The sequence below is a fragment of the Nerophis ophidion genome, linkage group LG06 (assembly GCF_033978795.1).
Source record: "Nerophis ophidion isolate RoL-2023_Sa linkage group LG06, RoL_Noph_v1.0, whole genome shotgun sequence".
In the NCBI taxonomy this organism is placed as follows: Eukaryota; Metazoa; Chordata; class Actinopteri; order Syngnathiformes; family Syngnathidae; genus Nerophis; species Nerophis ophidion.
The window spans coordinates 55,500,664-55,527,939 of record NC_084616.1 but is presented as its reverse complement, the minus strand read 5'-3'; the positions used below and the strand labels follow the sequence as shown (position 1 = coordinate 55,527,939).

The 27,276-nt window shown below is 41.6% G+C and overlaps 1 protein-coding gene across 1 annotated transcript in view; it reads right to left on the bottom strand.

Moving 5' to 3' along the window:
- spryd3 (SPRY domain containing 3) overlaps nt 1-27,276 on the bottom strand; it is a 126,958-nt gene that overhangs the window by 45,932 nt on the left and 53,750 nt on the right. Inside the window, 1 exon segment of the mRNA XM_061904341.1 lies at nt 1,916-1,973. Within this exon segment, the coding sequence (XP_061760325.1) occupies nt 1,916-1,973 (58 nt within the window).

Below are 27,276 nucleotides of genomic sequence, written 5' to 3'. Positions count from 1 at the left end.
AAAGCAAATTTCAAAAATTGCGACAAAGTACATTTGCAACTTGTAGGTGTTTATATTAAAGGGTGTTTTGCGTCATGAGCCGCCATTCTTCTTCTTCTCGTCCCGCGACACTCCACTTTGAGGATGATGGACACTCTGCAATTCCATGGTTTTGGAGCTTTGACTACAATTGTAGCCACAGCTGTTGCCGGGATTGTCAATAGAAGAAAAAGACAGCGGGTGATCGCTCAAAGGCAACGTCATTGCGTAGGGTAGGGATCTTTGGGAGAGAATTGTAAAAGAGGAATTCAGTGTAAAGATGTTGTAGCGATATTTGAGAGGTTTTTCAAAATGTGGGTGTTTCCATTACAAGTTTCTTATTGTGATATTTAGGTTTAAAGCATTTCTAGGGGTAATGGTAAAACAACTACTGTCATTTCTGGCCCCATATCTTCCCTGAGCTGCTCACATGTGGATTTCACACGAGCCCTGACAGTCACTTGGCCACGAGGACAGTCTCCAAAAGCACATTACACTTGCTGTCCATAGAAATTAAGTCTGTTGCATTGCAAGCGGGTGTGCTACAAGTACCAGTGAAAAATTATGGAAACTATAAATAATACTTCCAAATGATCCTGTTTTGCAGTAATATTTGCTCCAGGTCCAATAAAAGCAGTCATCGTGACCTGCGTATCCAGACTGAAAAACTCCTGTTGGAGCAAAACAAAATAGATGCTTCAGACAAAAACACTACTTAGAGTAAGCTAGGCTATTACCCAAATGCCTCCTAAAAAGATAGTGTGGCAGTGGGTGATGTGGAAAAAGAGAGGGAAGCTGCTGCAGCATTAGCAGCTGCTTCTATTATCAGATCATGGCAGCAGAAGTTGATTGTTAATTTCTTGTCAATGGCTGCGTTTCCATTATAGTTTTTTGCAAAATAAAAGCGCTATTTCAAAAATTTCGACAAAGTACATTTGCAACTTGTGGGTACTTCCATTAAATGGTGTTTTGCGCCATGAGCCCAAATTCTCGTAAAATCTTGTCCTGGGAATGCCACTTTGTGGAAGATTGACGCTATGCGATACCATGGTTTTGGAGCTGTGATTACAATTGCAGCTACCGCTGTTGCCGTGATTGTCAATAGAAGAAAAAGGCAGCGGGTGATCACTCAAAGGCAACGTCCTTACATATCGCAGCGGCCACAAATAAGGGATTTTTGGGAGAGAATTGTGAATGAGAAATTCACAGACATGTCTTATCAGGTGTTTATGTGCCCTCTAAATGCGAAAAAAAGGGTTTCCATTATGTTTTTGCGACACACTTCAATATCAAAACGTCTGAAAAAAACACCTCACGACAGCGTAAAAAGGTTTTAACGATATTTGAGAGGTCTTTCAAAACATAGGTGTTTTCCATTACCGGTTTCTTATTGTGATATTTAGGTTTTGCGCGTTTAACAGTGACAGTGCAGGCACTGATGCCTACAATGGAGTATTGTAAATGCCTGAGCAGATAAGGTTGGCAGATCTGTTCTAACAGACATCTAAGACGTCACATGTGTGGAAAGAGATAAAGATAACATTTTGGTGCTTCTTTCACATTATGAAATGACACTCCCCCACTGACGGAGAGAGAGATCTTCACAATACAGGTCTTGATTATCAACTTGTATCATCCTTGATCTCTGCGCAAAGCACCCTTACATCCCTCTTGAGATGCTGCCCTGTGATATTTGTGTCCAAAAGTCAACAGAAAGATGATACAGATGTACAGTCTCCCATTCACCTTTTGCATTCAGAAGGAATTCTACACATTCAATGCATCACGCAAACAAAGACCAAGCGGATGATACAGAGGGTTGTCTCTTATTCTGTTGCTTTCACACATTTGAAGAAGATACCATACAATACCCAAATAGAACGAAAAAAAGGCTGACCTGCATGGTAGGCCACCGATCCACGACTCCATCCTGGGTGTCTATTCCTGGGGTAGTTCTGCCAAAAGACATCACATCTCTTTGAGAAAAAAATATTCAGTATATACTTTGATTGCAATCATACAGTAACTAGATTCTTCTCAATCTAACAAATAAATTAAATGTCAAGCATCCGATTCAACTATATTTGCATTGCTTGGAGTGCTGATGTTATGTGTTTTCCCTAGGCAACACTCTGGCAAAAAGATCATTGTCAATTGTTACTGGCGAGCATTCAGAAAGCTGATGGTACCAACAATAATCTATTTTCTTGGTTGATACACCAATTTTGGAATTCTTGACACCCTGGACTAATCATATGTCAAGCAACGATTTGGCACATTGCGACCAAAAACCAATCACACTTATTGAGTCTTTAATGAATATTACACACTGTACATGTTTGTGAGAGTGAATACCCCAAAGGAATCCATGGCATTGATTGATTGATTGGAACTTTTATTTGAAGATTGCACAGTACATATTCTGTACAATTGACCACTAAATGGTAACACCCGAATAAGTTGTTCAAGTTGTTTAAGTCGGGGTCCACGTAGATCAATCCACAGAGAAGGTCCCAGTGCCACTGTGCTGTTAGTTAAAACCTGAAATAGATTTTTCAGGCAGTGCTTCTCTGGTAAAAAGCATGAGGCGATTGGCATATTTCTTGCAAAAAGAAGAATACACTATATAGAACATTTATAACACAAAGATCTACAGAAGCAGAAAACGAGTAGAAAACGTATAAGAACACGCTAGCTAACTGGCATACTACAAACATGTAGAAAATAATATTACAGTCAATTATTGGACCAAAACAAAAACAATATGAGGGCAACATGAGGGATCCTAAATAGCATATTTAAAAACGGTGCTAAAAAGGACTATCTTAAATACTTCTTAGAAGGAAATGTGAAAAATTACAATTTGAACGAAGTAGTTGAAAGCTTCAATAAGTACTTTGTGAAAATTGGACCAAATCTGGAGGAAAAGATTCCAGATCCTGAGTCAGTTCAGGACTTGAATTACACTATAGCTAGAACCCCAACTCTGTTCCTAGAAGGAGTGACAAAAGAGGAAATAATCAATATTGTGAAAAAAGTTCAATTCAAGACTTCAACTGATTGCAACGAAATTGATATGAAAAGGATAAAAAAAAGGTTGTTGAAGAGATCTCAGAACCTTTAACATATATCAGCAACCTATCATTTCAAATTCCCAGATAAAATGAAAATAGCAAAAATCGTATCGATTTATAAGACTGGAGACCAACACCAGTTTACAAACTACAGACCTGTTTCTCTACTTCCGCATTTTTCTAAAATCATTGCAAAACTGTTTAACGACATATTAGACAAATTCATAAATAACAACAAAACACTCACAGTCAAACAATACAGATACAGAGCTAACAGCTCAACACCAATGGCGTTAATTGAAATATTGGAAGAGATCACAAATGCAATAGATGGTAAAAAAAAAAAACGTGCTGCTGCAGTGTTCATGGATTAAACAAAAGCATTTGACACAAATAATTATAAAATCATAATAAACAAATTAGAACAATATGGCATCAGAGGGTTGGTCTTGAACTGGATAAGAAGCTACTTAACCAACAGGAAGCAATACGTGAAGACAGGCGAACACAATTCCACAGAGCTAAAAATATCTTGTGGCGTACCTCAGGGATCAATATATAGACTAAAATTGTTCAATCTCTATATAAATCACATTTGTAAAGTTAAAAAGGACTTAAAGTTAGTATTATTTGCAGATGATACAAAGGCATTTTGTTCAGGAGAGAACACACAGAAGATAATACAAATAATAGCAGAAGAAATTAACTAATTAAAAAGATGGTTTGACAAAAACAAACAATCTTTGAATGTCAGTAAGACTAAAATAATGCTATTTGGTAACAGTAGAAGAAAAAGTCAAACACAAATACAGATAGATGAAGTAAATATTGAAAGGATAAAAGAAAACACATTTTTCGGTGTAATAATAGATTGGAAATCTCTTCTCAAAAATATACAACATAAAGTAGCAAGAAACACATCAATAATGAATAAAGCAAAACATGTTCTGGACCAAAAATCACTTCACATTCTCTACTGCTCGCTAGTGTTACCATATAGAATAGAATACAATAGAATAGAAAGTACTTTATTGATCCCTGGGGGAAATATCTTAGTTATTGTTCAGAAATATGGGGAAACAACTACAAATGTGTGCTTTATTCAATAACTGCTTGACAAAAAAGAGCAATTAGAAAAATACATAATGTTGGATGTAGAGAACATACAAACCCTTTATTTACAAAAAATACAATTATTTAAATTCAACAATTTGGTGCATTTGCAAACAGCTAAAATTATGTATAAAACAAACTATAACCTGCTACTCAAGAATGTACAACAATTATTTTCAACAAAAGAAGAGAAATATAACTTTAAGAGGAAAATCTAATTGAAAACATTAGTATATCAGAATGTGGAATTAAATTATGGAACGGATGAACTAAATAAATCTAACAAAGCACCAATATGATTCAGTTTAAGAGACTGTTCAAACTATTAATGTTCACAAAGAATGCAGAACAAGAATTATTATGAACATCTTGAACCCATTTTTTTCCTTGTTATTGAGACAAATATTATTTATGTATCTAATATTTGTATGCTGTATTTGTATATTATGTGTTCATTATTTATTTTTTCACTGTTCTGTTACAAAGACCAAGGAATTTGGATAAAATTGCTATGGTATGAAAAGGGGTAGGATTAAATAAGCTCTGCTTCCTGCTACTCCTTTTCGGACGTGCTGTATTTGAAACAACTGGAATTGTGTGATGCATTACATTGTATCATATGCATGTTCAAAATAAACTGAAACTGAACTGAACTGACCTAATTTACAGCGATTGTACCAGTTTTCAAGGCTGTACCTCCATTGTTGGAGGAACACACACACGAAAAAGACAGGAGGAAGTGTCTAATGATAGTGTCCTGCTGTACATCTTCTGGATGCTTTAGTCTTCCCGTTCTCTTGCAAACAGTTCACTATATTTACATACACAGGTGAAATTTTTAACATTTGAATATTGTTTGTTTATCCCAGCAATTAGATTTACAAGCAGCGTCATTGCAGATTTTAAAAAGTCAAATTTAAGACTTTTTAAAAGACCATAATGAATACCATTAAGACCATTTCACATCCATATGGACAAAAAAGTAGTACAAAGACATGAAGGAAAATCAGAGATCCGGAATGAATTGTAAATATATGAATACTGTGGAGAGGGGCGTGTCCTACGCGTCCCCTGCGGGCGGAGCATGTGCGGCAGCCGGTCGTGAAGCAGCAATCAGGTGAGCAGATACCTCAGCTGGGACGAGTTATCTAATCACCTGTTTCTTTTATCAGCAGCGTTGGAAACCATGAGCGGGGCTGGCAAACTGGGAGTGAGAGCCAGATGGAGGAGCCCGCTGTTGAGCGTGAAGAGACAGAAGCTGAAAAGCTGGAAAGGAACTCTGAACGATAAACTGTTATAAAAATAATAAAAGAGTGTAACCCACTGAGCCAAGGTGTGGTGTTTCCTGCAAAGGAACAGAGGATCGAGGTCGGAGATCGCCACAGTGGCGCCCAACAAAAAAAAAAAAAAAAAAAGGTCCCACAGAAAATGTCGGCACCAACCCCGCTGGAAGCGCTTGGCCAAGTGCTGGCGCAAGTGTAAGCAGCAAGTCAGCAGCAGGCACAGCTGCTGAAAACCTTGATGGACAGGGCAGAGACAACAGGAGGAACCTCGACCATGAAGCGCATGGTGGAGGGGGAGGATCCACAAACCTTCCTTGACGTGTTCGAAGCAACGGCGGTGGCGAACAGATGGCCGGAAGAGGAGTGGGGCGCGGAGCTGCTGCCGCTCCTGGTGGGGGAGGCGCAGTGGGCGGTGTTGAGTCTCCCGGCAACCGCCCGCATGCAATACGCCAACCTCCGACATTCCATCTTAGACCGGGTCGGCAGCAGCAAGGAAGACCACAGAAGGAGGTTCCGGGCGATGAGACTGGAACCAGAAGACCGGCCATTCGTCTTTGCGCACCGGCTGAGAGACGCAGCGACGAGATGGCTCCAGCCAAATGGTCAGGACCCGGGGATGCTGGAGGCCATAGTCCTGGAGCGATTCTTGGAGGCCATCCCGACGAGGACCGCAGCCTGGGTCAGGTACCACAGCCCCCCGGATGTCAAGGTTGCTGTAAAACTGGCGGAGGAACACCTGGCCGTGCAGCGGGAGGCGACGCCAAGGATGGCCACGGAACCCGCTGCAGCACCCCGCCATCGGCTCGCCCCGCGATGGGGGGCGATGGAGAGAGCAAAATCGCCTGGGCAACACGGACAGGTTCCCCAGGCGGACAGAAAGCAAAATGCACATACACACACCCACACACATACCACAAAAGGGGGGACGCGGGAAAATCACGAACTAACTGGTGTTTTTTTGTTGCAGGGTGCCGGCGCTGCAGATAGAGGGCTTCCCTCACAGAGTGCGAATCAAATTCCGGGCCCGGTGTGTTGGGGGTGCGGACAGCCCGGTCACGTGCGCAGGGAGTGCTCCCTGATGGAGGTGGGGCAGGTGATGCGGGTTGTCGGGCCTCCAGCACCTGCGCCCGATCACGGAGAGATGTACCGTGTACCGGTAAGGTTACAAGGGGGTACATACCGGGCAATGGTGGATTCGGGCTGTAAACAGTCCTTGATCCACCAGAATCTGGTTCGGCCCGGGGTTTTGAGGCAAGCAACACGGGTGAAAATCAGGTGTATTCATGGGGATGTGCACGAATATCCGATTGTACCAGTGGAAATTGCATATGGCAAACAAAAACATAAAGTCGAGGTAGCTGTAAGTACGCACCTCTCGCACCCCGTAATTTTGGGCACGAATTGGCCGGGGTTCAGAGATTTATTGGCACAATGTGTTGGGGTGCGTTCACGGACAGTAGGAGAGGGTAATATTCGCGCTGTTCTTAGTGGCGACGCCGTTTCATCCGGGAGTGCCGAGCTTGAACCGGCGGGGGCGTCGCGGGAGGCCCCCCCGGCTCCTCGATGGTTACCTACGGAGGACTTTCCCGTAGAACAGTCCCGTGATGAAACCTTGCGCGAGGCCTGGGACCAGGTCGACTTTATTGACGGTCACCTGGTGCGCCCAGGGAAAGCGCGGGTATTCCCTCATTTTTCAGTAATTAGGGATAGACTTTACCGAGTGGCCCGTGACACGCAAACAGGGGAGGAATGCACCCAGTTGTTGGTGCCAAAACGCCACCGGGAAATGGTTTTCCGGGCGGCGCATGAAAACCCGATGGCTGGACATATGGGGTATGACAAGACACTTAATCGGGTCATGGTCCGTTTCTATTGGCCAGGCCTCCGGGCGGATGTGCGCCGCTGGTGCGTCGTCTGCCTGGACTGCCAGCTGGTGAATTCAGCGGCCACCCCAAGGGCACCATTACGCCCATTACCCCTCATAAAGGTCCCCTTCGAGAGAATGGGCATGGACCTCATCGGACCATTTCACCCGAGCACACAGGGATATCGCTTTGTTTTAGTCCTAGTGGATTACGCAACGCGCTATCCCGAGGCAGTGCTGCTGCGCTCTATTTCCGCCAATAGTGTTGCGCAAGCACTGTTCAAGGTCATTTCCCGGGTTGGGATCCCGAAAGAGATCCTAACCGACCAGGGCACGTCCATTATGTCGCGCACAATAAAAGAATTGTATGGATTGTTGGGGATAAAATCGATCCGCACCAGTGTGTATCATCCGCAAACTGATGGGCTGGTGGAGCGGCTGAATAAAACACTGAAAACAATGATCCGTAAGTTTATTCACGAGGACAAACAAAATTGGGATAAATGGTTGGATCCCCTCATGTTCGCGATGCGGGAGGTACCTCAGGCCTCGCTTGGTTTTGCACCGTTTGAGTTATTGTATGGCCGGAGGCCTCGCGGAGTCTTGGACGTTATTAAAGAAAGCTGTGAGGAGAGTCCAAGCTCCAGCAAAAATGAAATACAATACGTCCTTGACATGCGAGCAAAACTCCACCAGGTGGGGCACTTGTCACGCGAGATTTTGCTCCGTGCCCAAGAGCATCAGCGCCGCACGTACAACAAGGGGACTCAACTGCGTAAATTCACACCGGGAGAAAAAGTGATTGTATTGCTCCCAACTTCAAGCTCTAAATTACTTGCAAAGTGGCAAGGACCCTTTGAGGTCACACGGCAAGTGAGTGATGTGGATTATGAGGTTCGGCGCTCGGACCGTCGGGGGGACACACAATTATATCATATAAATCTGCTGAAGGCATGGAGACAGGCGGAGCTTGTTTCCATGGCGACGGTGGTGAAGGAGGAAGAGGAGTTGGGGCCAGAGGTCCCACACTCTGGACCCACCCCTCCGCTTTCCTGTGACAACCAGCTTACATTGACACAGCGGGCGGAGGTAGCTGAGTTACAGCAGCGCTTTTCTGACGTGTTCTCATCACGGCCCGGCCGCATGAATCTCATCCAACACCACATTGAGACTAGCCCGGGGATTACGGTGCGGTCTAGGCCATACAGGCTCCCCGAACACAAGCGTAAAGTTGTGAGAGAGGAATTAAAAAAAATGCTTGAAATGGGAGTGATAGAAGAATCTCACAGCGCATGGTGTAGTCCCATTGTTTTGGTAGGGAAAAAGGATGGGACCGTGCGTTTCTGTGTAGATTACCGCAGGGTGAATGATCAGTCACGTTTTGACGCATAATCAATGCCCCGGGTCGACGAGCTCCTAGGTCGGCTGGGCACTTCTAATTTTTTCACCACACTGGATTTAACCAAGGGCTACTGGCAGATTCCCTTATCACCAGAGTCCAGGGAAAAAACGGCCTTCTCCACTCCGGACGGTTTGTACCAGTTCGTAACACTTCCGTTCGGCTTGTTCGGTGCGCCTGCCACGTTCCAGGGTCTCATGGACCGGGTGCTGCGGCCCCACGCTGCATACGCAGCTGCGTACTTGGATGATGTCATCATCCAGAGTGACAGCTGGGAACAACACATGCAGCGGGTGGGGGCGGTGCTCGAGTCCATGAGGCGGGCAGGGCTCACTGCCAACCCGGCGAAGTGCGCGGTTGGACGGAGGGAGGTACAGTATCTGGGGTACTACTTGGGGGGGGGGGGGGGGGGGGGGGGGCAGGTGCGGCCGCAGGTGGACAAAACGGCGGCGATAGCAGCCTGTCCACCTCCCGAGACAAAAAAAGAGGTGAGGCAGTTCTTGGGACTGGCAGGGTACTACCGGAGGTTCATTCCGCGGTTCGCGGATTGGACTGGTCCATTAACTGACCTCACCCGAAAGGGTGCTCCCGAACTGGTCCAGTGGACGGAGCAGTGCCAGCAGGGATTTGAGAAGGTAAAAAATGCACTTTGTGAGGAGCCGGTGCTGCACATGCCTAATTTTGACATCCCTTTCTGTCTGCAGGCGGACGCGTCGAGTCGGGGGCTGGGGGCGGTACTTTCCCAGCAGGTGGGGGGTGTCGACCGCCCCGTATTATATCTCAGCCGTAAGCTGTCGGACCGGGAGGCGAGGTACAGCACGGTGGAGAGGGAGTGCCTCGCCATCCGGTGGGCGGTGGGGGCCCTCCGTTACTACCTGTTGGGACGCGCCTTCAGCCTCTATTCGGACCACAAACCGCTCCAGTGGCTCCACCGCATGAGGGATACTAACGCGAGGATCACCCGGTGGTACCTTGCGCTACAGCCTTATAACTTCCGGGTGGTCCACAGGCCGGGGAGTCAGATGGCCGTGGCCGACTTCCTCTCTCACCCAGGGGAGGAGGGGGGGAGTGGCCGCGGCAGGACGACTGCCCGGCCTGAATCGGGCGGTGGAGGCATGTGGAGAGGGGCCTGTCCTACGCGTCCCCTGCGGGCGGAGCATGTGCGGCAGCCGGTCGTGAAGCAGCAATCAGGTGAGCAGATACCTCAGCTGGGACGAGCTATCTAATCACCTGTTTCCTTTATCAGCAGCGTTGGAAACCATTAGCGGGGCTGGCAAACTGGGAGTGAGAGCCAGACGGAGGAGCCCGCTGTTGAGCGTGAAGAGACAGAAGCTGAAAAGCTGAAAAGGAACTCTGAACGATAAACTGTTGTAAAAATAATAAAAGAGTGTAACCCACTGAGCCAAGGTGTGGTGTTTCCTGCAAAGGAACAGAGGATCGAGGTCGGAGATCGCCACAAATACATTCACTGCTTTCACGTTAGAAAACAAAATGGTTAAACTAACTAAATACACCAGAAGCCCTTCTATTATAAACCATCCATCCATTCATTTTAAACCGCTTGTCCCTGGAGCCTATTCCAGTTGCACTCAGACGGAATGCAGGGTAAACCCTGGACAAGTCGCCACCTCATCGCAGGGCCAACACAGATAGACACACAACAATCTAACAGCCATTTATCAGAATTGTCAAATAACTGTTTTCTTGCAAAAGGTGCAGTGGGCTTCATATCAAGTATTTTATGTGACAATAACCAGAACGTCAGCAATGGTAGAGGAATGCACAATACATTGTCTGTGAAGGGGACTGTTAGCACCTCTGCTAAAGCTAAATGGTTAACTTTTGCAGTATTTTTGCAGCAGACAGAATTGAGAAAACAGATAAATACATCTACAGTACTATGACTGTAACTGCACAAAGTTGTGAAAAACAGAGAGTGCAGACAAAGTGATTGTTTAAAAAGACAGAAGGCAATTATAGCTTGCAATTCTCAAACAGAATGCTGGTGTGAATAATGTGGATAGCATTCAAATCTGCTCTTTTAATTTTGTATCTGGTATGTATGAATACATTTTTATCTGTTTCCTGTGACTTTTCTGTTAACATATTGCTACTAATCAAGGACTAGTTTTTATTGTAGCACGACAAGATGACATTCGCAAATCTTATTTGTTTTGCTCACCCACAATAAAAGAAAGCAGACAACCTTTATAGCTTTTAATGTCAGTTGATGTATAAACTTGAAGATTAGGCATGAGAAGCTGACCTGAAATTATTGAAAAATACATAATGGAAATATTATATGGGGATTCTTTTTATTTTATTTTTTTATAGTTTTACTGTTGTAAGTACACCACTACCACAGATAAATTTGTTAGAGCAGACTGTATGTATTAGTATGATTTCACCACTAAACATCTTATATTGATCTCCTACACTACCCACATAACACTCATTTGGGGGTTGGGGGGTTAAGTTGATTCTAGTATTGTTGTGCAAGTGTTTGTTGTATTTCAGCAGCTGTAGACACAGATTTATCCCAGAATTTAGAATTTTACATTATCATTCCATTCACTTTCACTGCAATGTTTACAAACGCTTCCCTCCTGGATGGCTACACATCCAGGTCCTATAAACACTTAATATATTTCCATCCGCCGGCTTCAAGCATGCATCAAATTGATCGTTCTGGAGCCACAAATCTTTGAACTTGCACTTACCCATTTTAAGCTGTAACTGGGCTTTCGATAAGTTTTCTCCACTGCTATGCTAAGCTGTAACAACGCGCGCACAGCAACCCAGCTGTCCGTGCGAGATTAATTACTTCAGTTTTGTTTTGTACTGTAGATACATTATAGCGTCCTCAAAAATCAAAACATTTAAAAGCAAGATTGAAGTTTACACATGTTTGAAATAAAAGTAACGTAAATTGATTTTTAAAATCTTTTGGAAATCGTATTTTGGACCTTTTATGAGATTTGATGTGAAATTTAGACATTTGAAGGTCTTAAATTAAAATGGTTGGATTTAAGACTTGTTTTTTATACTGCACGGATGCCTTGCATATGCTGATAACATATTACAATATATTTCAAGCTTTCTTTTGATATAATTTTGAGGATTATGGTTTACAGTTTATGAAAACCTTGAATTACAAATCTCAACAAATTAGGGGTTTTCAAAAAGTGTAAGCCATGCTCATCAAAATTATAACAAATAAAGGCTTGACATGTTTCACCTTGCATGGAATGAGTTTATATCACATATTATTTATTAGTTTCACATTTGAAGTTGAATTACTGACATGTACTTTTGCAAGATATTCATTTTTGTTTAGTTTCACCTCAATTTTAATGTAATTTCAAAAGGGGAATACATGTGCTTTAAATGACATTAAAAAAACACACATTATTGATGCAAAGATTTGAAAACTGAAAAACAAAGCAAACCACATTAAATCAACACCTTTGTGGAGGATAATGAATAAGCATAATGAATAATTGTATCATTGCTTCCAGACAAAGTGCAACATTTGGGGCAAACATCAGGGAAACATTATCAGCTTCATTTCACGAGCCCACTGGGGAGGAGGAAATGGAGATGGATGGAGCAAAAGCAAGAGGCGGATAAGGACAGATTGAGACATCAGCAGAGGAAGACACAGAGACATTCAAGAATGCATCCACCGCTCCAAGCCTAAAACCTGTTGAACCGCCAAGTCTGCTCCTCTTTCTTTTTATCTTGATCGCGAGCCTGACCATTTATCACGTTGACTGACATGATCTTCACAACGAATTGGGGGAGGACAACGTGCTGCCCAATTGATGACTTTTTTTGCTGATGACATGCTAGAGGTTATAACATTTAATGATGTTCTGACTTGACCGACACACTTGCTTGTGCTTAATGGATCTACCAAACATCTGTTTTCGTAGATGTCTGAAAGATCTCTAATTCTAAAAAGTGTCATCGGGGTGATTTATCTGTCCAATAGAAAATCTTCAGCTTAGTAATTTAAAAGCTAATTTAGAGTGCTGGTCGCTAAATAGCTTTTGTTCATACTAATCAAATTTGATTATATTAGACTTTACACTACATCCGAAATATGGGGTAACAAATGTTTCAGAGCCTATTTTTTGTAATAATTTATTTGGTCAGGGTAGAGTAAGTAACAGCAGTAATGGTTGTGGTGGAAATGTGAAGCCGGTTGACTTTGGTAAAGCAGTGTTACTTAAGACTATGATGGTATGTTAGTTGGCCAAGGGGGAAAACATTATAAATGAAAAGAAGAGAAAAATAATTACACCCTGGGGGCATTGGGATATTGTACAATGAGTGATTTAGAGTTGTTGATGTAAAATAACCGGTGTCTATCCAAAAGGTAGGATTTAAACCATAAGACTGCAGTGCCAGTGATTTTGAACACAGGTAAGACAGAGGGAAGGAATAACGGATGGTATAGAATGCTGTGCTGAAGGTCTAGTTTGATAGGATGAACAAACTCCATACCAGAAAACAGAGGAGAGGTGAAGGTAATTTGTAAGCCGTTTGGATTTTGGGGCTGCAGTGAGGACGGAAATCCAAACTGGAATGTATCAACGAGGTCACTGGCACAGAGGGGTTCTTTGACTCTTGAATCAACAGCATGTTCTTGGACTATAGCAGATTGGAGATAGTCTGAAGTTTTTATGTGACACTTTTGGGGGGAGGGGGGGATGTTGGTTTTTTTGTTCGTGAGTTTGACAGTTCCTGCAACAGAACCAGTGGTTAAGGAGGGGATGATTATTGAAGTAATCTTAGCCTTGATTGCCTCAATAATCGGGGTGCAGTTGGCAACTATCAGTCTTGCTATGTTGGTATGGTCTGTGGCGTATATGTAGAAGACCTTAAACAGGTGGATAGTTTAGGAAAGTGCTTCTCAATTATTTTCTGTTACGCCCACCTAAGAAATAGCAAATCCCCCCCCCCTCCCCCCTCCCCTCACACACACACTACACGTGACTTTAAGTAGTTTAATGTGTCTATAAAATTGTTATAACTATACCTCTGCATAACATTCTAAGTTTATTAACATTAAAGAAAACAACACACTACCTTTTCCTCGTCTCCCACTGTGGTTACAGTGGAGCCAAGTGCTACATCCACTTCGTCATATTCTGGTACATAAAAAAAGCATATTTCCTGAGGTCGCTCTAAGGATTTGCAAATCCTTTTCAACCCAGGGGCACCCGCCACTTGAGAAGGACTGGTTTAGGGGAAAAAAGAAGAGTAGTGGGGGAAAGGTCATGGTTCAAAACAAAGTTTTTTGAATGTGCACTTCTTGACTTTAAACTGCTGTCCTAAGTGGGCAGCATAGTGTAAGAGTGGTTGGCAGGTCTGCCTCACAACTATGCCAGGTAATTAACCATAGATGTGAAAGTGAGTGTGACTGGTTATTTGTGTGTGTGTGTGTGTGTGTGTGTGTGTGTGTGTGTGCGTGCGTGCGTGCGTGCGTTAGTGTGATTAACTGCCGACCAGTCAAGACTGTACCACGCCTCTAAGCCATAAGAGATATGCTTCTTCTGACCAGTGACTCTGAAGGGGATAAAGCTTTAAAGAAAATGAACGAATGTCCAGGAGATTGAGGATGAATGTACTTGGTCATAAATACATACCGGGTGGGTGATTGCACTGACATATGAACCAATAAGACGAATGGCTAAAATGCCAATGCAGGGATTTCCACAGTTGCTGAATTGATTTTTAAAAAAGTTGTTTTAATTAACTGTAAACTGAGATACGGGCAGGCAAAAAAACATCAACTTATTTGGCCAGAAGTGTGTGTTTTCTCTAAAGGCCTTACTTTATGGAACAAAGAATGACATCTCTTCGTCAAAAAGAAAATTGTTGTCTAGCCAATTTGTTGAATGATGATTGGCTTGTCAAATTGTTGTCTCTGGCAGTCGCCCTGTCATCTGAAACGGCTTTCCAAAATTGAAAACATGTTCACATTTTGCAAAAGTCCCTGAAATCTGTTTACTCTACTTGAACAGCCAAACAGACACATTACTATGGATATGAAAAAAGCGCACACCCCTGATAATAACATATACATCAGAAATAAATAATTTAAGGAGGGTTTTTTTTGCATTTCACAAAATAAAAGGCTTCTTATAGAGATTTGATTAAAAGAAAAACTAAGTTAAATTATGCACATGTAAGTGCATATGTTTTAATTTTAGTGTTTAATGAATTTTACTCACTAAGAATAATATTTTCCATGAATGACGAAGTGTTTATTGTGTTTTTTTTTTGTCATACAGTTAGCTATACAGGTTCATTTTAATCTAAAAGGCTACTGTCTGTATAATATCGCACTAACAAGGAAAGAAAAAGATGATGATGTTTAATACAGATCTACAATGTATACAGTTGTTGTCAAAAGTTTACATACACTTGTAAAGAACATTATGTTATGGCTGTCTTGAGTTTCCAATAATTTCTACAACTCTTATTTTTGGGGGGGATAGAGTGTTTGGAGCACATACCTGTTTGTCACAAAAAACATTCATGAAGTTCTGTTCTTCTATGAATTTATTATGGGTGTACTGAAGATGTGACCAAATCTGGTGGGTCAAAAGTATACATACAGCAACATACATGATCAATGTTGGTGATGTAGAAAAGTTACAATCAAATCAAATTAGCTTCATGGCATGACCTCTTAACTTCATGTGAGTAATTATGATTGATGACACCTGTTGACTTCTCTGAGCCCATTTAAAGAGGGCTAATGTGATGCAGTCATTGGACTCGGTTACAAACACGACAATAGGAAAGTCAAAGGAACTCAGCACAGATGTGCTGGCTTAACAGTGTGGTATGCCAGCTGCACTGAAGCAGACAAACAGGCGATTCAGAGGGTCATAAAGTCTGCACATAGCTCGGTTGGTAGAGCGGCCGTGCCAGCAACTTGAGGGTTGCAGGTTCGATTACCGCTTCCGCCATCCTAGTCACTGCCGTTGTGTCCTTGGGCAAGACACTTTACCCACCCGCTCTCAGTGCCACCCACACTGGTTTAAATGCAACTTAGATATTGGGTTTCACTATGTAAAACACTTTGAGTCACTAGAGAAAAGCGCTATATAAAAATAATTCACTTCACTTCACTTCACAAAAATTCATCGGCTGTCCCCTACCTTCCCTGAAGGATTTACACAACTCCCGTTGCCTCAACAGAGCAAAAAACATTACCAAGGACAGCACACACCCTGGCTTCCACCTGTTCGACTTGCTACCATCAGGCAGGCGCTACAGGTGCATCAGAGCCAGAACAAACAGGCTCAGAGACAGCTTTTTTCCCAAAGCTGTCACCACGTTGAACTCTAACTTAAAATAATAATAATTCACCCCTATACAATATCATGCCCTAATACCCTACTGTGCAATACTACCCTTCGAGTGCAATACGTCCGACAATGAATGTTATTTATTACTTCGGTACTCTTGTCTTGTTCTGTATATTGTACAGTATTTTGTACTTCTATAGTGTTTTGTATATTGTACAGATTGATTATTATTTTTATTGGATAGTAGTCTGTTTATTTCAATTGTTAGTTTTTCCTTTTTACCTCTTATGTCATTTATTTCACCCCATATTTGTTCCCACTACTGCACCTTAAGTTGAAGTCTTTAATCTCATTATATGCAAATAAAATGACAATAAAGTTCATTCTATTCTTTTATTCTATTCTTCTATTCAGATGTAAACAAAATAATCATTGACTTGAACAAGTCAGGAAAGTCACTTGGAGCCATTTCAAAGCAGCTTAAGGTCCCAAGAGCAACTGTGCAGACAATTGTTTGTAAGTATAAAGTGCATGGCACAGTTTTGTCACTGTCACGATCAGGAAGAAAATGCAAGCTATCACCTGCTGCTGAGAGAAAATTGGTCAGGATTGTCAAGAATCAACCGAGAACCACCAAAAAGCAGGTCTGTAATGAATTTGAAGCTGCTGGAAACAGGTGTCAGTGTCCACAGTCAAGTGTGTTTTGCATCGCCAAGGACTGAGAGGCTACCATGCAAGACGGAAGCCTTTGCTCTAGAAGAGACACCTTAAGGCTCATCTAAAGTTTTCTGCTGATCACTTTGACAAAGATAAGACCTTCTGGAGGAAAGTTCTGTGGTCAGATTAAATACAAAATAAGCTGTTTGGCCACAATACCCAGCAATATATTTGAAAGAGAAAAGGTGAGGTCTTTAATCCCAGGAACACCATGTCCTACTGTCAAACATGGTGGTAGTATTATGCTCTCGGCCTGATTTGCTGTCAATGCAACTGATGCTTTACAGACAGTAAATGGGTCAATGAAAAAGGAGGATTATCTCTAAATTCTTCAGGACAACCTAAAATCATCAGCCTGGAGGTTGGGTCTTGCGCGCAGTTAGGTATTCCCAAAGGACAATGACCCTGAACACATGTCAAAAGTGGTAAAGGAATGGCTAAATCAGGCTAAACTTAAGGTTTTAGAATGGCCGTCCCAAAGGTCTGACATACATCCCATTGAGAACTTGTAGACAATGCTAAAGAAACAAGTCTATATCAGAAAACCAACAAAATTAGCTGAACCACACTAATTTTGTCAAGAGGAGTGGTCAAAAATTCAACCAGACGAATTACAAGAAGCTTGTGGATGGCTACCAAAAGCGCCTTATTGCAGTGGAATTTGCCAAGGGACATGTAACCAAATACTAACATTGCTGTATGTATACTTTTGACCCAGCAAATTTGGTCATATTTTCAGTAGACCCATAATATATTCATAAAATAACCAAACTCCATGAATGTTTTTTGTGACAAACAAGTATGTGCTCCAATCACTCTTATCAAAAAAAAATAAGAGTTGTAGAAATTATAGGAAACTCAAAACAGCCATGACATTATGTCATTACAAGTGTATACAAACTTTTGACCACAACTGTACATATATTTTTAGATTTGTATTGACCCCTCTGAATCAATCAATCAATCAATGTTTACTTATATAGCCCTAAATCACTAGTGTCTCAAAGGGCTGCACAAACCACTACGACATCCTCGGTAGGCCCACATAAGGGCAAGGAAAACTCACACCCAGTGGGACGTCGGTGACAATGATGACTATGAGAACCTTGGAGAGGAGGAAAGCAATGGATGTCGAGCGGGTCTAACATGATACTGTGAAAGTTCAATCCATAATGGATCCAACACAGTCGCAAGAGTCCAGTCCAAAGCGGATCCAACACAGCAGCGAGAGTCCCGTTCACAGCGGAGCCAGCAGGAAAACATCCCAAGCGGAGGCGGATCAGCAGCGCAGAGATGTCCCCAGCCGATACACAGGCGGATCGGACCGGACCCCCTCCACAAGGGAGAGTGGGACATAGGAGAAAAAGAAAAGAAACGGCAGATCAACTGGTCTAAAAAGGGAGTCTATTTAAAGGCTAGAGTATACAAATGAGTTTTAAGGTGAGACTTAAATGCTTCTACTGAGGTGGCATCTCGAACTTTTACCGGGAGGGCATTTCAGAGTACTGGAGCCCGAAATGAAAACGCTCTATAGCCCACAGACTTTTTTTGGGCTTTGGGAATCACTAATAAGCCGGAGTCCTTTGAACGCAGATTTCTTGCCGGGACATATGGTACAATACAAATGGCAAGATAGGATGGAGCTAGGCCGTGTAGTATTTTATACGTAAGTAGTAAAACCTTAAAGTCACATCTTAAGTGCACAGGAAGCCAGTGCAGGTGAGCCAGTACAGGCGTAATGTGATCAAACTTTCTTGTTCTTGTCAAAAGTCTAGCAGCCGCATTTTGTACCAACTGTAATCTTTTAATGCTAGACATGGGCAGACCGGAAAATAATACGTTACAGTAATCGAGACGAGACGTAACAAACGCATGGATAATGATCTCAGCGTCTTTAGTGGACAGAATGGAGCGAATTTTAGCGATATTACGGAGATGAAAGAAGGCCGTTTTAGTAACGCTTTTAATGTGTGACTCAAAGGAGAGAGTTGGGTCGAAGATAACACCCAGATTCTTTACCGTGTCGCCTTGTTTAATTGTTTGGTTGTCAAATGTTAGAGTTGTATCATTAAATAGAGGTCGGTGTCTAGCAGGACCGATAATCAGCATTTCCGTTTTTTGGGCGTTGAGTTGCAAAAAGTTAGCGGACATCCATTGTTTAATTGGGGACGGCGTGGCGCAGTGGGAGAGCGGCCGTGCGCAACCCGAGGGTCCCTGGTTCAAATCCCACCTAGTACCAACCTCGTCACGTCCGTTGTGTCCTGAGCAAGACACTTCACCCTTGCTCCTGATGGGTGCTGGTTGGCGCCTTGCATGGCAGCTCCCTCCATCAGTGTGTGAATGTGTGTGTGAATGGGTAAATGTGGAAGTAGTGTCAAAGCGCTTTGAGTACCTTGAAGGTAGAAAAGCGCTATACAAGTACAACCCATTTATTTATTTATTTAATTTCATTAAAACACGCCTCCAGCTGACTACAATCCGGCGTGTTGGTCAGCTTTAGGGGCATGTAGAGTTGGGTGTCATCAGCATAACAGAGAAAGCTAATACCGTATTTGCGTATGATGTCACCTAGCGGCAGCATGTAGATGCTGAAGAGTGCAGGGCCAAGGACCGAACCCTGGGGAACTCCACACGTTACCTTAACGTAGTCCGAGGTCACATTGTTATGGGAGACGCACTGCATCCTATCAGTAAGATAAGAGGTAAACCAAGACAGGGCTAAGTCTGACATACCAATTCGTGTTTTGATACGTTCTAATAAAATATTATGATCGACGGTATCGAAAGCAGTGCTAAGATCGAGGAGCAGCAACATAGATGACGCATCAGAATCCATCGTTAGCAATAGATCATTAGTCATTTTTGCGAGAGCTGTCTCCGTGGAGTGATTTGCCCTGAAACCGGATTGAAAGGTTTCACATAGATTGTTAGACGCTAAGTGTTCATTTAACTGCTCCGCAACAATTTTTTCGAGGATTTTTGAAATAAAGGGAAGGTGAGACACCGGTCGGTAGATTACCATGAGGTCAGGATCGAGGTTAGGTCTTTTAAGAAGAGGATGAATAACCGCTTTTTTGAATGCTAGGGGAACAGTGCCCGAGGAAAGTGATAAGTTTATAATATTTAGCACTGATGGACCTAATAATACAAAGAGCTCCTTGATCAGTTTCCCAGGAAGTGGGTCAAGTAAACATGTTGTTTGTTTTATTCCATTTACACGTTGTAACAATTCCTCTAATGTTATTTCCTCAAAACAAGAGAAACTATTTTGGAGGGCAGTATCCGCCTTATATACAATCGTGTCAGTGTTAATAGAACCCAGTTGTAGCGGAGACGCATTGTCTTTAATCTCCTTTCTAATGACTTCAATTTTCTTACTAAAGAATTGCATAAAGTCATCAGCTGAGTGGGTGGAGCTACTGGAAGGAGTCCCATGTTGGGTTAGCGATGCTACCGTACTAAACAAAAATTTAGGATCGTTTTATTACGGTGGATGAGATTTGAGTAATATTTAGCTCTAGCTAAGGTAAGCATGTGTTTATAAGTTATTAAACCATCATTCCATGCTTGATGGTGCACCTCAAGTTTAGTCGTGCGCCATTTGCGTTCCAGCTTTCTACAGAATAATTTCTGAACTCTAGTTTCTTCATAAACAACACCTAAAATCATTAGGAAATTTGACATTTGTTTGTTTCAAGTCTGTAGAGTCTTTGCTTAAGCACTTTAGGGCGATCCAGGTTAACTTTAGCTTGTATTGTTTTTAAATTGACTGCTGCCCCATCAGACCTGAAGTGCAGTTACCCATCGTTCATCACGACTAATTGGTTCCAGCCCTGACTAAGGTAAACAAATTTCTGCGAGGTAAGGCTATTATTATTAAATCAAATAGCTACAGCATAAAAAAACTGTTAAGCACCTTTCAAATAAGTTTTTTTAAACATAATTAGAGCCCTTCAAACATTAAATACCACCTACATAGTCACCTTAACAATAATATCACCGAATAAAGCAGCCTTGAGTGTGTTCCATTGCATATTACAGTAGTCACATGTAGCCTATGGCCATCACTTGGCAGCCATGGCCACGGCTCGACCAACATAAAATAGCCACTAAGTGAAAATACTCTCTCATATCCTCGTATTCCATTAGGTTAAAGTGAGCTTTGATGTGCTTAAACCACATACATTAATAGTTCTGCCTAACAGTCAACTTGACAGTCACAGTTGTGACTATTCGCTGTGTTGTTAGCATGTCACAAGCATTGCCATTCTACATTGCTTACGCCAAAGGTTCACTAATGTTATGTGGAGCTGATAAGGTTGAAGATGAAGTGCATTAACAGAGTTCATCTCCACTTAGCATTGGCCAAAGAGCTTGTTAGAACGTTTTGCCTTCGTCATTTAAGAATGGAAGTGTGTTGGGTGAGGGACGTCAGTAAGCGAGCCGTAGCATCCAGCAGCAGTGGTGACTGGCGAATGTGTACGGTTCTGTCCTGCAGAAATAAGAATAAAGCGATGAAATTGTCACGGATTGGCAGCCTCGTCATTCCGACCCGAAAGCGGAACTTTACAGACCCATTGTCGGGTAAAGTGAAGGGTGTTACCCCTGACGAAAACATCGGCTCTGCAGGGAATGTCGGCCCTGCAGAAGATGTCTCTCCTGTGCTCCTCGGCTACGGTCTGGGACTTGAAAGGTGTAGTTGATACTGTTACCTGATTGGCTGTTAGCATTTCCCTCCCATTGCTCAGTGACACTTCGTGTTTCCTGTATTCCCAACGCTCGAGTGACTTCATGAAATGAATCTCGCTTCATAATTTCTGGTTTCTTCGAACCAGAAAATATAAATATATATGAAATATTTAATCCACTGCATTTCGTATCGATATCAATTAAGTGTTTACTGTGATATATATATTGATATCGTATTTTCGGCCAGTGATGTGTTCCCTAGTGGAGAGGGTCTTATAGTGCTGGGTAAAATAATCTATTTGATTGATAAAGAATAGATATATTTTTAACTTTGCAGTATCGGTTCACTAGGTATAAGATTAATTAAGCCCCTCTCCTAGTCCCCTGGCTACCAATAGGCGCAGAAGTGCCAGCAGCAATGTCACACTGACTGTGCTAACTTTAGCTGCCAATAACAAGTCGTCTAGGGCAAAACAAATGAAAGTGGGGGACTTAGTACCATTTAAATATCCCCCGATTCTCCAAAGACCATGAAGATATACAGAAATAGAGGCCATCACAAGTTTTGTTGGCAAAGATTTATGGCCGCATTCGCCGGCTTCAAAAAGCTTGTGCTTAAAGTGAACTACACTTTGTTATGATCATGCATGGTACACATCTGACTGAAACTGTTATTATTATTGATTATATTTGTAAGTGAGAGCCTCATAAGATCACTACTGGAGAAAGAATGGCAGTCACACCCGGGAGGTACTTTAGTCAGATCTTCTTCTCCCTGCATGCACCACTGTTGTCAAATGCAGCCGAAAAAATCAAGCGGATATTTCTGGCCTTAAAAAAAAAACTGCTGTGTTACATACTGTGTACCTGCACTAACAACATAAAAGTTCCGTAAAATAGCTTACGTATTTACTGTTATTATTTTGCACTTAAAAACAATAAATCGATACAATTGTTAGTAATGGAATGTTGCAATACAATAACACTTTAACTTGCAATTATTTTAATATTGAAGTTTAAAATGTCCAAAGTCGTTGTTCTCACTGGGACCTCTAAACAAGCTGTAAAGCATCTGCAGTAGATTCAAAATGCTGCTGCTCAAGTCCTGACTAAAACCAGGTAATACGACCATACTAGTCCAGTGCTTAGGTCATTGCACCGGCTTCCTGCTGCTCAAAGAATAGACTTTAAAAACAGCTCTTGTATACATGCTAGAGCAGGGGCGCTCACACTTTTTCTGCAGGCGAGCTACTTTTCAATTGACCAAGTCGAGGAGATCTACCTCATTCCTATTTATAATTTATATTTATTTATTTATGAAAGAGACATTTTTGTTAACAAGTTAATGGTGTTTAATGATAATACAAGCATGTTTAACATACATAGATTCCTTTCTTTCATGAAGACAAGAATATAAGTTGGTGTATTTGATTCTGATGACTTGCATTGATTGGAATTAGACAGTGGTGCTGATAACGTCCGCATTTTCAAATGGAGGAAAAAAAAAAGTCCTCCTTTCTGTCCAATACCACATGAAAGTGGTTGGATTTGGCATCTCATTTGTCCAACTTGCATACTCGTTTTTAAACACTTTGTTATGAGAGTAGCATATGTGTGTGGCCCCTTAATGTCTGGCAGCAGGTTAGTGACGTCAGTGAGAGTGCGGGTGGGCAAGCAAGTGAGAAAGCGGTCGCTGAGGGCGGGGGAGAAATACATTGGCATCAAACTCCGTAGCTTGCTAGCTTGTGCACGCTAGCTTTCTGAGACTCTTATTTTGTTAGCACAGGCAGGATGAAACAGGTCTTTTATGGTGAAGACAGGAACTGTGCAGTCGGTCTTTAGAGTTTTGACAGTGGGTACGGAGTCTCTAGAAATAAAATGTGTTAGGGATTTTTTTCTTAAATATGAGCTTGCAGCAGCCAGCGTCATCTCACAAGATCCTCGTGTGCCGAGAATGTCAAACAACTGACGAAAGTGAAGTCTTGGTATGATTGATGATTGCTCATTTTTATGTATATTTTTTAATGCCTGTCTTGAGATCGACTGACACACCCTCCGAGATTGACCAGTCGATCGTGATCGACGTAATGGGCACCCCTGTGCTAGAGCCAAAAAAAACATCTCGAGCTCTAAGGAACCTCAGGGAGTGGTCTCCTGCTGGTAACCACCAAACATGGTGAAACTGTGTTTCAGTTTTATGCTCTTAAATCTGGAATAATTTTCCTGAAGATTCAATGTGGCAATGTTCCAATCCAGACTGAAACCCTTTTTTTTAATTGTGCTTATGACAACTGAAAATAGGTTATCTACCATATTTGATTTATTTTAATTTTAAATATGAAGTTTTTACATTTTTATTTTTGCCTTTTTGTAATTTTCTGTATAAAGCACTTTGAATTGCCTTGTGTACAAATTGTGCCTTGCCTTGCCTTTAAGGCAAAGAGGAAAAAGTATTTATGTAAAAAAAAAAAAAGACATTTTAGTATAAAGGTGTAAATCAAATTGAATCAAATGATTATAAGATTTGGAACCTTATGAATCAAAACCCAGGCCTAGTTATTACTTACAGTAATATAATGCCTGACATGCTCAACTGTGCAACCAAGTCAATTTGGTCATTTTCTAACACGTTTTTTTAATCCCCTTTACCAAAGACTTCTGTGAAAGAAAATGTCTTCTATTCTCCAGTGGTGTGGAAGTGACCGTTAAATGAAGCAAACAGAAGCGAACTTCATTTGAACAGGGATGCAACTAAGTGAACTCCTTTATGGACCAACATGAAATGGGAGGGATTTTTGGGTGACAAAACTATGCCAACCAGCTCAAAAGCCTTTATCAGACAGTTGTGATTTTCCGCGAGTAAAACAAACACGGATAGTGTGTCCACAGCATGGCAAGGAACAATATCTGAGCTGCATATGCTACACAAGTGTCTGCATTCCCTTCATTCACTGTGATCGAAATCAAACAGAAAGAGTGGGAAAGTGCTGGACAGCACAGCTCTACGGAGAAATATTCCCAAACAGGAGACTATTGCATCACTGATCTCTAAAAAAACTAACTAAGCCCTGAATAACAAAAGATCAAAATTACAGGGGGTAGTATGTAAGAAGTCAAGTGGTGAGGGACAGTTGTGCATGTTCTGTTTGTATGTGTCCTTGCAATCTTGTGAGTAGGGCTTTGGCAGAAGCTGTGTAGGGTCCGAAGGCAGGTCTGCTTGTCTGACAAGCTCAAGCCTCCAACTCCCCATATGATAACCGAAATCGTCTAACATTAGCTGATGATCAGGCCAAAGTGAGCAGAGCAACAGTGTATCTGTATGGATGTGTCAGGACATGTTGGCATAGATAAAAGGGAAACATTTTGTTTGTTAAGGAGTAGACAAGCTGGTTGGGGGAGTGGGCACATGCAGTGCAGCTGAGAGCTATGAAGCTACTTTTTTAATACAAACTTTGTCCACAGAAGAAAATTATGTTGAGTGATGATTGTGAGTTGTGAGGATGATGAGTCTTTTTTTTTTTAATCAAATAAATCACACTACATCAAGCTATACCTTTTATGTTCAAGACCTGGATCAGGTTCTGAAGCACACATGGATTTACCCTTTGATTAATCTTAAATTGGCCTAATAAATTCTGGTTACAGAGTTAAGCTAGACTTAGACTGTAGCATCACAAAAAAAGAAAAAATACAATCTTGGGGCAAACCAGGACATTTATTTAATATTCCCTATCCATTCCTTAATCCTACAGCACAGCAATTGGATCCATTTTTTTTATTATTAAAATGTAGGGAGTGTGGGGTTTGTTTGTGTTTGTTACCTCTAAATTATTCCACTGCAAAAGAGCCTAAATCTCTCTTTGTTCTGTGTCCTGAAAATCAACTTGCGTATCATTTTAAAACAACCTATCACACGTATTTACTGTATGTGCAAACCCTTTAGGCTGTTATCTTAAAACCGCAATAGGTCAAGTCAGTTCTGCATACTGCAGTAGGGTCACAACTCAACTTATTACTAGATTTGACTTTACTGACATGAAGGAAATTCTTTGACTATTGACAAAAAAGAAAAAAAGACCTGCAAATTAAATCAAGGGCACCAATGTTGATTCTAATCTAGATCTAACAGACTCCCTACTGGTCTAGATACTATGCATAGGATATGCTTTGGTGTAAATTTTACTCCACAGTCGTGATCATGATTTTAGCTGCTACCAATAAATTAGGGTGATCATCGGCGATATTAAAATGAAAAAAAAAGGCTGCATTTTAAAACAAGCATATTCAGAACCAACAGTCAGCCAACCACTAGGGGGCAACAAATAGACAATAGTCTCATGAGAGAGTGAGTAAAAGTGAGTGACAACAGAGGTTTAAAGTAGATCAGCTAGCTAGTAACTCCCAAAAATATTAGGAAAAACAAATGCAGTATTACATGGGTGCCCTTGCTTCCCGCAGAGTTATTCACAGTGTACCACAGGCCCGCAATTTAACCCCGGAACATGACCACACGCCTCACTGTTCTATAGGTACTCCTGCTCGTTTACCGAAACCCGGAAATACTACCGCGCGGATGAACCAACAACAAACGCCACAACGAGTTGCACGGCAAAGCTGCGTTGATGTTTACATCCAAACAAATTATCGAGATGTGCAGACAAGCATAAACAACACTTCCCTTCTTTTCTAAACCCCCAGCGTTAAACCGCAAAATACAGACCACTGTAACTTTAACTGTGCACCAAGGGACCCTGTATCCTCAACCTCTCAAAGACACACCAGAATAACGGACGTAATAGCGTTTTATTTGGCTAATGACATATATCCTAAATACACTGTGAGCAGTACAATGAATGTGTTTCTTTGTATGTGTTTTTCGTGCATGATCTTGTTTTTTCACTTGTTTGCACTTTATGGTTAGTAAGCCTTTAGTCTTTTGTAGATTTTATTTTATTGTTGGTTAATTATTTTTATAGTTTAATTTTGAAATGAAAACCAAGTTTACATACTGTTTGTTTAAAACGGCAATAACGTATGTTTTAATTAACAGTAAATAATTGTGATTAATAATTGTGCTTTCAATATGGATTAAAATAATTGTGATTCTTGTTTCTGCCATAATCGTGCAGCCCTACTCCACAGTCACATTCATAAGCTTTTTTCTGAGTTTGTCTGAAAACTGTTCTTTTGTGAAAGCATTCCCTGTGCTGAAAATGAAACGGTTAATATCCCTACCTTTCCAAAAGAATTTGAATGTATCTTTTGTAAATGTCTTATGAATTTCTTTTCCTGGGTATGGTGGAAAATAAATGTCTAAAACAAGAATTACATTTGCCAGTTTTACCAGCATTTATCTCACTGCATATCACAGAAACCATAGGTTAACAAAGTACCTTTAGGACCAGTTTATTTCAAAACACAACTTTATACAATGTATATAAGTAAGAAGTTCAATCTCTTTATATGTTTGGGGATTTTAGGCCTGGAAAACATTGAAGATCTCTGCTGTACAGTACCGGTGGTTCTCAGTTTTTGAGCTTCTTACGTATTTTTGGTAATGAACATGCTCAAAAGCTTAATTTTGGTTCATAAACTCAAGACTTGCTTGGGAATGAATTACAGCATGCTAGCGTAAAAATAATTGCTGCGCGCAACACAAGACTGCAGTGTGTGCCCTGCTCAATCACCCCGAGGGAAAAAAGGCATTGCTTATTACCGTAACTATTTACACTCCATCATGTCTTCCAAGTGGCAGTGTATAAAAAAATGAGAGCCATTAGCATGGAAGTGA